This window comes from Gobio gobio, assembly GCF_949357685.1.
Source record: "Gobio gobio genome assembly, chromosome: 6".
Lineage (NCBI taxonomy): Eukaryota > Metazoa > Chordata > Actinopteri > Cypriniformes > Gobionidae > Gobio > Gobio gobio.
Window position 1 is genome coordinate 60,720,401 of NC_137102.1, and position 13,961 is coordinate 60,734,361.

Sequence of the window (13,961 nt, forward strand, 5' to 3'; positions counted from 1 at the left end):
GCAATTTTCACGGCGCAATATAGATTTTTTTTCTTTTTCGTTTTAAATCATGAAGGCGAGTCAGTGGATATCACACAAAAACGCAATGTGCGCGAGAGTCGGTGAAGTCTCAAACCTGGTCAATTATTCACTACAGAAAGTGAACGTAAAATCTGACAAGCTTTCGGCGCATATTCTCACAGTGACAAGAGATATCTCGTTATTTATATAAATCTGCTTTAACAGATGCTGATAACGTATAGCCTATAACTGTCTGAATTTATATTATTAATATTTCTCTTGTGGCCCATATTGTGAAACAAATTAGAAGAGAAGTATAGGCCCATTTCGTGTTAAACAAATTGTTTTTGAAATAAAGCTGCTCTTACTTTCTGATAATACTGATATTATTGTAGTGTTCTGACATATTATAGACTGATAATCATTTTAATTTTAGGCCTATAATTCCTTGTTTAATTGGGCAAAATGTATTTAAATAATGAGTAAGCTTAGCTAATCTATCTATTCTTTTATTATGCAGCGTCGGTTATGCATTGATGCATTATGAAATTATCACGGGGGCAAATTAAATGTAATATCAATTTAATAATAAAAGTAGGCCGACCCTAATAATAATAATAATCATTTATATACATAAATTGTAAATGCTAAATCCTCTTGATATCAATAGCTGATGCATTTGATAGGCTATCTCTCTGTTATAGGTTTTTCCACATATTTCACTCGTATACTGAGCAGACAAGTTGCGATCGACGATCCGAGCCATGGTGTGAGCACATAAACCGTGAGCTTTGGCTTTACATCGCATGCGATCTACTCGTACAGTGTGAGTAGATAAGCTTGCTGAAATCGCACAGTGTATGCCCAGCTTTAAGCAACTTGCATATATCGAAACAGCTCTTCAATGCCATCGCTCAAATATAAAGAGTGGTGTTTAGTTGCAAGGTCTATCAAAAAAAAATTGGGCTCGGAAATGTAATACCTCGTCAGATGACGTTTGCTACTTTTTAATGCCCTTAATTTTGGCTAATTTAATTTACTACCTTTTACTACCTTTTACAACCCCGCGGACACCCTGGATTATGAAAGCGCAAATCTGCAATTTTAATTAAATAAATAAATGCCCAGTGTGTGAGTGGCTCTGTGATCAGTAAATAGTTTTGTGAGAAAAAGCATTGAAATATAACGCAAAGTTTATCAAAAGAACGCAAAGTATCTTGGGGGATGGAATAGTTTTGTGAAAAAAAGCATTGAAATATAACGCAAATTTATCAGGGGAACAAAAAATATTTTGCAAGAGAACGCAAAATTTCTCGGACGATAGAATAGTTTTGTGAGAAAACGCATTGGAATATAAATCAAAGTTTATCGATTGAACGCAAATATTTTGCGAGTGTACGCAAAGTTTCTTGGGAGACGAATAGTTTTGCGAAAAAAAAAACATTGAAATATAACAAAGTTTATCAATGGAACACAAGTATTTTGCGAGTGTACGCAAAGTTTCTTGGGGGACGAATAGTTTTGTGGGGAAAAGCATTGAAATATAACGCAAAGTTTATCAGGGGAATGTAAATGTTTTGCAAGTGAACGCAAAATTTCTCGGACGATGAAATAGTTTTGTGAGAAAAAGCATTGAAATATAATGCAAAGTTTATCAAAAGAACACAAAGTTTGTCCCCAGTAAACGCTGCTCCGTCTGAAAGCACTGCGAGTTTGAGTCGCTTATAACGTGCGTTTGAAAAAGCAACACGTATCAAACATCTTCACAAACTAGTAATGCGAAGCGTTCATAAACCTGTCCAACAATATACGTTTAAAAAACATGTTTTAACTAGGCCTGTCGCGATTGGTCGATACAATCGACTGCGTCGACGCTGATAATTAGTCGACGTCAGTATTTTTAGTCGACTGGGTAAGTTGGGTACGCTATGAAATTGTGTTAGTTCCAGTACTTTAAAAATGACAGCACTCTAATAAGAGCAGTATTTCTTAAAGGACAACTCTGGTGAAAAATGAACCTATTTGATTAACACATGGTTACCGAGTAGATCGTTCTCTGGGATGCGTTTTCATGAAAATCGAGTGTAAAAAGTTCTCTCTAAAAACAGATTAGCTTATAACGCTTGTCTATGGGGCATAGAATAAGTCAAATTACATCGCTAGTTAATACCACTAACAAGGCTCAAAATAGCCTCAAGGCCTGTACACACCGGGACAAATATCGCGCGCGCTTATCGCCAGCGTTTTTCGTGCCGTTTTTCGGCGCGTCTTGAGTGTTCACAACCAAGCGATTTTCACTGGCGCTGCGCCGAGTGAACGTGCACATTCAGTTGATGCGCTCCCGGTACACAAGGTGGAGCTGCGGCACTTTAAGCCTCTGACACTCGCTTGTCACACAGAAGGAGAAGAGAGACCGTATTTACGTGCTTGCCAAAACCATAGACATATTATGTATATGGACAAAACCATTCACACACTTTTTGCTAACTGGCAAGCAGCATTAGCAGTTCATCTTCTTCTTTGTCTACTTACTACTTCTTCGTCGTATCAATGTGTGCTCGGCAAGAGCGTTTTGTGCTTGAGAGCCACCAAGTCGTGTTTTACTGTCACTTCAGCAGCTCCAGGCACGTGAACAAAAGCGCTGATCTCATTGGTCGGACAGTTTTTTACGCGCCACGTCAAAATAAAAAAACGAACCCGAGGCGTTTTTTTAAAAATGACGCTTTTACGCCTGGCGTTTTGCGCGTCGGTGTGAACACTCACATTGGCGCGCATTGTTTAGTCCCGAGGCGTTAAACGTCGGCGATAAACGCGTGCGAAAATCGTCCCGGTGTGAACAGGCCTTCACACTAACACGGGAGCATAATGAGGGTCCCTACCAAGCCTGTAGTGCTCCAGTCAGAAATTGAAGCTTTCGCGCCTCGATCGCCCCCCGGTGGCCGGTCCCAGTATAGCTCCTAAACCCCGCCTCTCCATGTATTTGAATGGGCGCGAGACACACTAAACAATTTAATTACACTTCAAATAATTGTTTCCTAAAGATGGTTTCTGTCATTTTAGGCAGTTTTTATTACAATAATTTCATTTCAAGTGTTCGTTTTTTAAATAAGTTAAGTTTTAGTGAGTTATTTGATGCTATAAAAACGGGGGGTGTGACGTCATGATTGACAGCTGAGATTGACGGCTTCTCTGAGTGAACTTGTCACTGAGGCACTAACAGACTTTTTTCTGGATTTTTGGGAGGAGATTGGAGCTTTAGCTTTAATTTCTACACTTCCATAACTGTTTATTTCACACCAACATAATGAATTGTTCTGCATCTGCGAGAGTGTGGGCGGGCTTTTGATAATCGCGCCTCTACTTCCTGTTCTCTACTGCGCAACTCCCAAGATGTCAGCGCCGTGAGCGGGCCTATGAAAGCTTCAACTTTGGTCAGCGGAAGTCAATGAAGTCGCGTCGTCCATATTTTTTTACGGTCTATGGTCCCTACATGCAAACCCAAGCATTGAGAACTTTGTAAGTGTACAAACAGTTTAATAAGAAGATGCTTTATAAAGACAGAACATTACGCGTATACAGACAGGAGCCATCTTGAAAACAGTCTGGACGAATCGAGCCACAAACGCTGTGCTAAGCTGAACTTAATTCCTATCGACCAGCTCACTTAAAATGGATTCAGGGTTGACTGTACAAAAATTGATAATAAGAACATCAAAAATCATTTGATCGACCAAATTATTATTTTTCCATCCATTCTCACCTGTTTCGTTTCCCTATTCCAGTGCGTCCAAAAACGAGTCTCGGCTTTGTCAATCTCTCGACTGGGGACCTGGAAATACGACAGGAGCATAACATATGATATAATAATTGAATGCCATTGTGTCCTGTTAGACGTATTGCTGCCTGCCCCCAGTACTCAAACACAAGAGCGATGTTTAACCGGACAGACCTTGAATGCGATGGTTTCGTACGGCTCAGCGGCGAACAGCAGATACTGCCAGCGGCGGTCAGGAGGCTCGATCCTCTGCTCATACGCCGACATGAACCGATGCCTCGGCCCGATGCCCTCCGCGATCTCTGGGTAATCGATCTGAAGAACAAACACCCGTTAACCTCACCTTTAAGGTTTGCAGATCAAAGGTTATGGCCACTGGATTTACCTGGAAGAGCAGACTCTGCTGTCCGACCTCTGGATCCCGTTGTTTGGTTACTATGGGTAAGATAAAAAAAACACATCAGTTAATCAATGAATTTAAGATCTGCACTGGTGAATATCCACGACTGTCCAGTCGTTTTTATAGATATTGCTTCCAGTGTTCATTTTGACAGCAAATTTTTATTTAGTTTTAGTCATAGTCTTTTAACCCTTAATCGTCCCTCAGGGTTTACGTTTGAGTCCCTTGTGCTCAGATAGACCCCAAACTTTTACAGAGCAATTGCATAAGGAAATATTATTTTTTTACATGGAAAACTATATATCATTTTTTTTATTTACTTCTCAACTATACATTTATGCTGTGTTTTTGTGGGTATTTGGTAGTTTTTTACCTATTTACTGCACAAATACTTAACTATGTCATAAATTGGCTCATTAAAAATTATTTTTTTATGAAAAAATCACTTGAATGATGATCTTAAATAAATATAAATAGTTTTTGGACATTGCTCTGTGTTAGGGATAGAATACCGCCATCTGTAGGTTTGTGGAAAAACTTTAGGAATTATAGTTAAAGAGAGAGAGAGAGTGCAATGACCACATTATCCACTAGAGGTCCAGAGGGCAGTTATGCAAAAGTTAAGCTGCCTTTCATCTTTCTTTTATTTGCCCTTTTCCCTCTTTCTCATGATTGTTGCATTTGTGCTCTAGTATTTGTCCTTCATTTATGTATGGAATTTTTTCAGATTTATGCCAGTTTTGTTGATTTTATTTGCCAGTTTCTATAAAAATGCTCTCTGTTGCAGTCACACACACATGTGTGTGTTTGTGTGTGTGTGTGTGCGTGTGTGTATGAGACAGAAAGTTCGTTCCACTTTGTGTTTATGCTCTAGGACCAGATCTTGATATAAATGTGGAAATTTTCAGATTTATACTGGATTTAGTAAAAAAAAATTGACAAAGAAAGTGATTTTTTTTTTTTTTTACCCTTTCCCATTCATTTTCAATGTGGGGTCAATCTGACCCCGAGGGACTTAAACGGTAAAAAAATTTTTACACACCTTTAGAACAACCAAATCAAGCCCAGATTTATTGTGCATGTTTAGATAGATTATTTAGGAAAAGTCACCGAGTCTCATGGCCCTGATATGAAGGGAACACTTTTAAAAAATGGAGGAAAAGTCCAGTGGGTCAGCTGGAGCCCAAGGGCCGATTAAGGGTTAACTAAAATGCCTTTTAGTTTTAGTCAAGTCAAGTCAAGTCAACTTTATTTATATAGCGCTTTTAACAATGTAGATTGTTTCAAAGCAGCTTTACAGTGTTAAACAGGAAAATAATGCAGCATAATTTTATTCAGCTGTATAGCCATTCTGGAAACATTTCAAGTATCATACAGTGACAATGTGGGCTTTAGATCAATAATTTGATCAGTAATTTAGTTTAAATGGTTAATTTAGTTTATTATTTAGATGTATTTCGATGTTTAGTTGAAAAATTTAGTGAAAAACTGACTTTTAGTCATATTTTAGTCACCTGAATTGTTTTTAGTTTTAGTCTCCTAAAATCTAATGAGTTTAGTTAAATTCTAATACATTAAGCAGTTAAGCGTTACATAACCGACTGACATTATGACATCATTTTGTTTTTGAGCTCAATTCACTTTTTTTTGTTTGTTTTTTTAAAAACATCTATATAGTTTTTATAACATTTTATTTCTGTTTTAGGCCATATCAGGTTAAGCTAAAGCTTCAAATTATTATTTTTTTCAGTTAAAATTTATTTAATTTCAAGTAATGAAGATTGTTTTAATGGTTTTAGTGAACTATTATAACCCTGATACTTTACTGAATATATGTCAAATACTGGTCTTTCCTCCTGACTATGAGTTAAATTAAATACAGTTTATTGTGCAAGCAAAAACGAATATATAATGTGTGACTTTTAATTATAAACAAGCTGGAAATACACCAGGACTCTTATTTTGAAATGTCTGCTCCTCTATTGCAGTTGCAGGAGCTCATTCAAGTTCAGGAGATAAAATATGCATTGATACAACCGTCTAAAACATATTACTATATAAACATCCAGTGTTTCCCCTAGGTTTACAAATTTGGGGGTATAAATAAAACAACATTTATTTATACATCACACAACTATTTACAACACAACAGAGGTTGGCTTTGCTTGAGTTGTTGCTCTGGATTTTGTTGCTTTTAAGAAAAAAAAACCTAATTTTTGCCTGTTTAGGTTCGTCACCTTCTCCATTGCATTTTTACATTTTTACCATTAAAGTTACACGCAAATCCGTGTTTTTTTTTGTTGTTGTTGTTTTTTTGGGGGGGAATATACTTCAGGGCTCAATGCTAAAGATTTTTTTCGGGGGTTCAAATTTTTACTTGCCCTGTCAGAATTTTCACTGACCCCACCACAAAAAAAAAACGACAAATAAAATAAAATTGGCCTAGTATTGTTTTTGAGCCATATAAGCTTAATAAATAAGGTTATGACTCTAAAAACTAATATCCCAACTCATATTTTTTTTATATTGTTAAAGACCAGTAATAAAATAAGAACAAATAATCTAATTATGAGCAAATGCACAAATAAATACAGCAGAACAAACATATAAAAATGAAATAAACAGTTATTTTCATGTAGGTCTAAACTAGATTGTCAATGAGGAGAAAATCATAAGTGGATACCCGGAGCTGTACGATACATCTTCATTTATAGAAACAGGAATAAAAAGGATCTTGCTTGGAAGAAAGTGAGTGAGGAGGTCAGACAGTCTGGTGATTTGTAAAAAGCGCTCTACTCAATTTGAGCTCTACATATACATATTGAGACTACAAGCTAGCTAAAGCCGGCAAATTAAGCTTATTCGCCGTATTTTAAAACAATCCATGTCAGACATTTCACAACGAGACGAGCCGCTGGCAGAAGCCCCGCCCATGACGCAAATTCACGTCTGTTGTGAAGTGAATATCACACGCCAGTAAACTCAAAATGTTAAAGCGTCCAACTACACGTGAATAGAGTGATTTATTCACGCAAGTCGCATCTGGTGTGAACGCACAGTAAGGTAATAAAAACATAACGGTTCATTATGTAGGGTCTTTATACATCACTAGTTATGTATAGACGGTTTCGACGGCAACAATATAAACAAACGTTACTGCGCATGCGCGCTTCTGTGGCCCAAACGTAACTTCTGGTAGACGTGCGCAAAGAATCAATAACAACAGAGGCTGCGTTATCTTTCTTATGCGCGATCATCTTTTATTTTAATTGGGCAGCATTATCTTAATTTACATGTTATTGTTTCAGCATGTTTATTATAAATAATCTCCCATTTCTGTCTGCAATATAGAGTGGGGGAAACGCCCCCCCTTAAAGGGTTAGCTCACCCAAAAATGTAAATTCATACATTAATTACTCGCCCTCATATCGACCCCAACCCATAAGACCGTAGAGAAGAAGAGAAATATCTTAAATTGTGTTCCGAAGATGAACGAAGGTCTTACAGGTTTGGAACGACATGAGGGAGAGGAATAATGACAATTAACATTTTGGGTGAACTAACCCTTTAAAGACCGTGTAATGCCGGTTTCTGTAAATGCTTCAATCATGCAATGCATCGGAATGACATGTTTCTTTGTTTCATAACATAAGATTAATGTTGGGAAAGTTAACTTGTAGATAAAGTGCCCTATTTGAGATTGATTGTATATGAATGCATCACAAAAAATCCTGTGCTCTATTGCCATTAACAAAGGACAAAGCCAAAGTCACTCCGTGATAAAGGCACATATTAATATTTTGCGGGAAACATAAATCCGATCAGTTATCCAGATGGCGACCACTTGATGTGAACAATTGTAAACTCGCCTGATTGGCTGATGATCACGGTGATCACATGTTAATGCCGAGTGTAAACGCAGCCAGAATAATCACCTCTAGAGTAGATTATTTCTGATAACAAGCTAAATAAATAAGTAAATTACATTAGTTTTAAGTACATTAGTACATAAATTGTTTTTTTTTAAATATAATAATAAAGTTATAATATTCACTTTACAATTACATAATCATAATTCTACTCCAATTCGTTTTTAAAAAATATATAAACATTTAAAGGGTGGTGTTCATAACTTGGCAGATTTATTAAATATTGAAGAACATTGATAATGAATATCCTATGTAATGGTGCATATAATTAGCAAAATGCTCCTCTTTAGAGTTAATTTTTCTAGCTGACTAATGAGGTTATGGACACTAGATATGGTTTTTCTGAGGTAGCTGTGACGTTACGTGACATTGTTTACTTGTAAGCTGTTTTACTGACGTCTTTCTGTGGTTGAAACACTGATTGAGCGATTCTATGACATGATACGGATTTCGGTTAGTTGTCCTGTATCTTTTAACACACTTTCAGAAGCTCATTCGTGTTTATTTTGCGCTGTTACTGGTATTAAAGCCAGAGATGTATAGTAACGAAGTAGAACTACTTCACTACTGTACTTAAGTACTAAAAGGCAGTATCTGTACTTTACTAGAGTATTATTTTTTTCTCCTACTTCCACTTTTACTTCAGTACATATTTTCGATGAGTTTAATACTTTTACTCCGATATTTTTTTTATGTGCTGCATCGTTACTCGTTACAATTATAAAAATGTTATGAATCATTCCATTCCAAACCCACATTACCGCGCATGAGAGAGAGAGAGCGCGCGCGAGAGTGCGAGAGAGAGCGCGAGAGAGAGTTAAGGCCCGGGTATACTTCGGCCGTCCGCGTTCGTGCACCGCCCGCATGACGTAATTTTCGTCACTCGGAGGGCTCGCGGCCGGCCGCACACCCCGTCCGCGCGCAGCCCAAATTTTGTGACCGCGCGGACGGTCCGCGTGCAACAGCGCATGCGCCAGCAGTACAGAAGAGTCCACTAGGTGGCAATAAACACAGTATTGAGCACAGTGTTCAGCCGTCGAAGAAGAGTGTGCAAAGACCGGTTTAAAAACAACACGCTTGGAAAAAAAAGAGAGAATTTTTGATTCTTCAGTGTTTCTTCCAAACTATGTAGCAATGGTGGATGCACTACAGTTCTTCTCCGATCATGCCCAGCGAATGTCCCGTTGATGACAGGACTCAGTGCTGCCCTCCGATGTCTGGTAGAGCATAGACACTTTTTTACTGCGCATGTGTCGAACGCGATCCTCCGCGCGCATCCGTTGTGTAGTATACTTTGAAAGACGCGCAGACAGGGCTGCGCGCGTGACGCGTCCGGGCGCGGTAAGTGAAGTATACCCGGGCCTTTAGAGAGAGAGCGCGCGAGAGAGTTAGAGAGAGAGCGCGCGAGAGAGAGTTAGAGAGAGAGCGCGCGAGAGAGTTAGAGAGAGAGCGCGCGAGAGAGAGAGAGAGAGAGAGAGAGAGAGAGAGAGCGCGAGAGAGAGAGAGAGAGAGAGAGAGCGCGAGAGAGAGAGAGCGCGAGAGAGAGAGAGCGAGAGAGAGAGCGCGAGAGAGAGAGAGAGAGAGAGAGAGCGCGAGAGAGAGAGCGAGAGAGAGAGCGCGAGAGAGAGAGAGAGAGAGAGCGCGAGAGAGAGAGAGAGAGAGAGAGAGAGAGAGAGAGAGAGCGCGAGAGAGCGAGAGAGAGAGAGAGCGCGAGAGAGCGAGAGAGAGAGAGAGCGCGAGAGAGAGAGAGAGAGAGAGAGAGAGAGAGAGAGAGCGCGAGAGAGAGAGAGAGAGAGAGAGCGCGCATTCACTGTCTTTAAAACAACACGAGCGTCTTACGCTCAAATTGCTCTCTATTTGTTTACATAGTTAATGTGCACTGTGAAGTAACATATACAAACAATGAACAGCTGTAGTTTTATTAACTAAGATTAACAAAGATTAATAAATACAGTAACAAATGTATTGATCATGGTTAGTTAATGTTAGTTATTATTCTAATATATTAACTAATGTAATGTTAACAAATCAAACCATATTGTAAAGTGTTACAAACAAATCATTTACTCAGAACACCTCTTGAAATGAGAATATAAGTGTGCTTACTCCATTTTTTTTATAGTAAGAGTGGTTATAGTAAGATTTAATGTTAATGAACTACAGTATTTTCAGGTTATTTATATGACAAAGGTAGAAAAATTACCTACCAACATTGTGATTGTCCTTTAGCTTAATCATTTGAAATAATTTAAACAATATAATGTTCAAACTTTTGACTACTTTCTTTTTATAACTACATAACACAATACTTGTACTTTTACTTTCAGTACTTGAGTAGTACATTTTAAAATAAACTACTTGCAATACTTAAGTACAAAAAATGTTGAATACTTTAGTACTTCTACTTAAGTGTGGTGCTTAAAGAGCACTTCAACTTCTACTCAAGTCACTTTTTTGATAAGGAACTTGTACTTTTACTCAAGTATGTGTCTCTAGTACTTTATACATCTCTGGTTAAAGCGGAAGAGAAGATCCGTTCATCTGCCGGTTCTCTTGAGCTGAGGCAGAGCGATCTCACGCCACAGCGCCAAAACGGCATTTATGTTTTTGAATTTCGTAAAAAAATAGACTAATCGATTCTTGGGATTTAAGAATCAATATTGTTTTGTAAAAGTGAGAATCGATTAAAATCGAGAAATCAATATTTTTTTACCCAGCCCTAATATTTATATCATGTTATCCAAGAATAGTACGTCAAAAATGTGTTTCTATTGAGTAGTGTGCCATACTATCCCCTCGCCAGACCGATAAACAAACACAGACTGGAAGTTAACCGTAAGTATCCTCATAAATACTACACACTGCACCTTTAAAAAAAATCTCCCTCCATGACAATGACTACGTTTATATGTGCACCAATAATATTTACATGGTAAAGTTTAATCGCAAGAAGATGAGAGCGCATGCATTGATGGGAAACGTGTCTGAACAGAAATCATTCTGCTTATGTTTTATAAACCAGGCTCAATGTCTTACCTTTATAACCGGGTCTGCCAATCTTGACAAACTTCTTCACCTCAACCTTGACTTTCTCTGGAGCAGGCTGTGCTGGAGCTTCCTTTGCCTCTTTTGCGGCTCGTCTCGCCCTGAAATAACAAACACAGACGACCCAGTAAGATCCCGCTCCTCATCCTGATGATCATGTGTGTGTGAACGCAGCACTTACAGGTTAGACTGGTGCTTTTTGCCCTGTGTGTGAGCGAGGTAACTCCCCTAGAAGAGAAAAATCACAAACAATTCACATTTACGGTCGAACGAGACACATTCATGCTCGTGAAGTGCTTTAAAGGATTAGTTCACTTTTAAATAAACTTTTGCTGATCATTTCCTCACCCCATGTCATCCAAGATGTCCATGTGTTTCTTTCTGCAGTCGAAAAGAAATGAAGGTTTTGGATGAAAACAGTCCAGGATTGTTCTCCATATAATGGACTTCAATGGGCCCCAAACGGCTCAAATGACAGTTTCAGTGCAGCTTCAAAGGGCTTTAAACGACACCAGATGATGAATAAGGGTCTGATCTAGACAAACCATCAGTTTCTGAGAGAAACCCAGCAGTATTTATGATATTATTTTACCTCTTATCAGACGAACGTGATCATCTCTGAGCTCAGACATAACTTCCGCTAAGTGAGGTCAAAATACGAGCGTGGTCATAGATATATCAATAGTAGATGCCTCATTCTACTGATCCGTGCAGGTGCTAATGAGGCATCTACGTATACATCTATAACCACAATCGTATTTGACCTTACTTGCCGGAAGTTATGTCTGAGCTCAGAGATGATCACGTTCGTCTGATAAGAGGTAAAATAATAGCATAAATACTGCTGGGTTTCTCTCAGAAGCTGATGGTTTGTCTAGATCAGACCCTTATTCATCATCTGGTGTCGTTTAAAGCCCTTTAAAGCTGCACTGAAACTGTCATTTGAACCGTTTGGGGCCCATTGAAGTCCATTATATGGAGAACAATCCTGGACTGTTTTCATCCAAAACTTTAATTTCTTTTCGACTGCAGAAAGAAACACATGGACATCTTGGATGACATGGGGTGAGGAAATGATCAGCAAAAGTTTATTTAAAAGTGAACTAATCCTTTAATGTTCCTCCTCATACCTCATTATTGTGCAGCGTGAGACACAGTTTACACTCATAAGACCCCAAGTGGTTTTTCATGAAGTACGGATCTTTATTGATGTCTATGGTCTCGAGCGCGAGCTGCCGCAGTCGCTCACGCCGGTCACGGTTGCTCTCGGACGACGAGGCGACGCCGCCGCTGCCCGTTTTCCCGCCAGCTCTGTGCTGGAAATCCATGATGGCAGATCCTCACGCTACAGCTGCGGAAACCAGCCAAGAGGGAAACACCGTTAAAGGGGACATGTGATGCATTCTTCATCTTGCGCACATTCAAAACATGCGCACAGAAAGCCGCCTCTCATACTGAATAGTGTGTGTTACTGAACTGAGCTATCATCATAAACACAGTCGGTTATGTCTAAAGTAAACAGTTGAAAAAGGAAACGCGTAACAGTATATTGGAACCCGTGCATTAGCTCTTAAAGTGACAGCAGCCTAATATTCCTGCTGCTGTATCTATAATAACGTTAATTAAACAATAAAAGACTTTGTTGACTTTTGTAACTATAAAATATAAGCTGTAATCAAATGTAAAATAACACTGCCATTTTATAAATATACATTACATATATGTATATTTATAAAATGCAGTGTTATTTTACATTTAATTACAGTTTCTGTACCCGAATACCTGAAAAGCTTAAAACACTGGTCATTTAAATCGTATCTTTGTGCATTGCAAATGCCTTATTTGTTCTTTTTTTTAACTACTGAGTGTTTGTCTTTAATAATGCTTTTGATTTTGATTTGTTTGGCTATTATTTTTAAACCATAGGCAAAAGTTCCTTGTGTAAAGTTCTTTAGCCTGTTGACGATATTCAGCTACAATGAGATGTTTTAAAGACAGAATAAATCTGAATGATATCCAAAACAATTTGCTTTACCTTATTGGAATCGAAACGTTAAAATTCAAACGTCAGGTAACCGTTAAAAAGTAGAGCGTTCGTTTTTAACGGTCGCCAATTCAAAATTCAAATGTAACGTTAGTACCTACAACGGTACGCGATCATTTACCGAAATGGTGGTACAACATCTTCATAGATGATGGTAGCCAATAATAAAAGACAAGAGCTCGATTACTTCAAACTTTCAAACTTAAATACAATTGTCTGAACGTTAGCTTGTTAAATTGTAAATGTCTGAGAGTGGAAAATAGTCACAAAAATATTATATAATATTTTTAGAGCAAGAAACCTTGACTAACATAACAGAATAATATTTAAAAAAAACACAAAACGCATATGATCCCATTTAAGGTTGAGTGTAAGGTTTCACTTATCAACTAAAATTAAATATAACGTTAAGTTTGCACAAAAATAATAATAACACAATAGTGTGTTAGAGCAGAATCTGACCGATCTGCTTTTAAAGCTGCCCTTTCAATGAACAATAACAACCCCATATGGCTTATTAAAAGACTGATGTGTTATCTTTGTTTTAAAAGTGAAAATAAGTATCATTTTTATCGAAAAACTCATTTTGAAAACAACTTTACCTAACGTCCAGATCACGCTTGCCGCCGTCGCAGTTGTAATGCGCATGCGCGACGAGTGATGCTCTTCCTGTTCCTGTTATTTTGACATGCACAACTTTATTGATCACACTCACAGTACAACAGCAATGCTTAAAATACAGTGAGGGTGCACACAAGTATAAAAGAA

The 13,961-nt window shown here is 38.1% G+C and overlaps 1 protein-coding gene across 1 annotated transcript in view; it reads right to left on the reverse strand.

Annotated features, from left to right (window-relative positions):
* The window catches only part of sf3a2 (splicing factor 3a, subunit 2), a 16,765-nt gene extending 2,880 nt beyond the window's left edge, over window positions 1-13,885 (reverse strand). Inside the window, exons 1-7 of the mRNA XM_079819717.1 lie at window positions 13,796-13,885; window positions 12,280-12,500; window positions 11,331-11,377; window positions 11,141-11,250; window positions 4,161-4,210; window positions 3,950-4,090; window positions 3,761-3,829 (exon numbers count right to left, since the gene is read on the reverse strand). Coding sequence (XP_079675843.1) covers window positions 3,761-3,829; window positions 3,950-4,090; window positions 4,161-4,210; window positions 11,141-11,250; window positions 11,331-11,377; window positions 12,280-12,477 — 615 coding nt within the window. The 5' untranslated portion in view covers window positions 12,478-12,500; window positions 13,796-13,885. The remainder of the gene's footprint in view (window positions 1-3,760; window positions 3,830-3,949; window positions 4,091-4,160; window positions 4,211-11,140; window positions 11,251-11,330; window positions 11,378-12,279; window positions 12,501-13,795) is intronic.
* Between the last annotated feature and the right edge of the window lie 76 nt (window positions 13,886-13,961).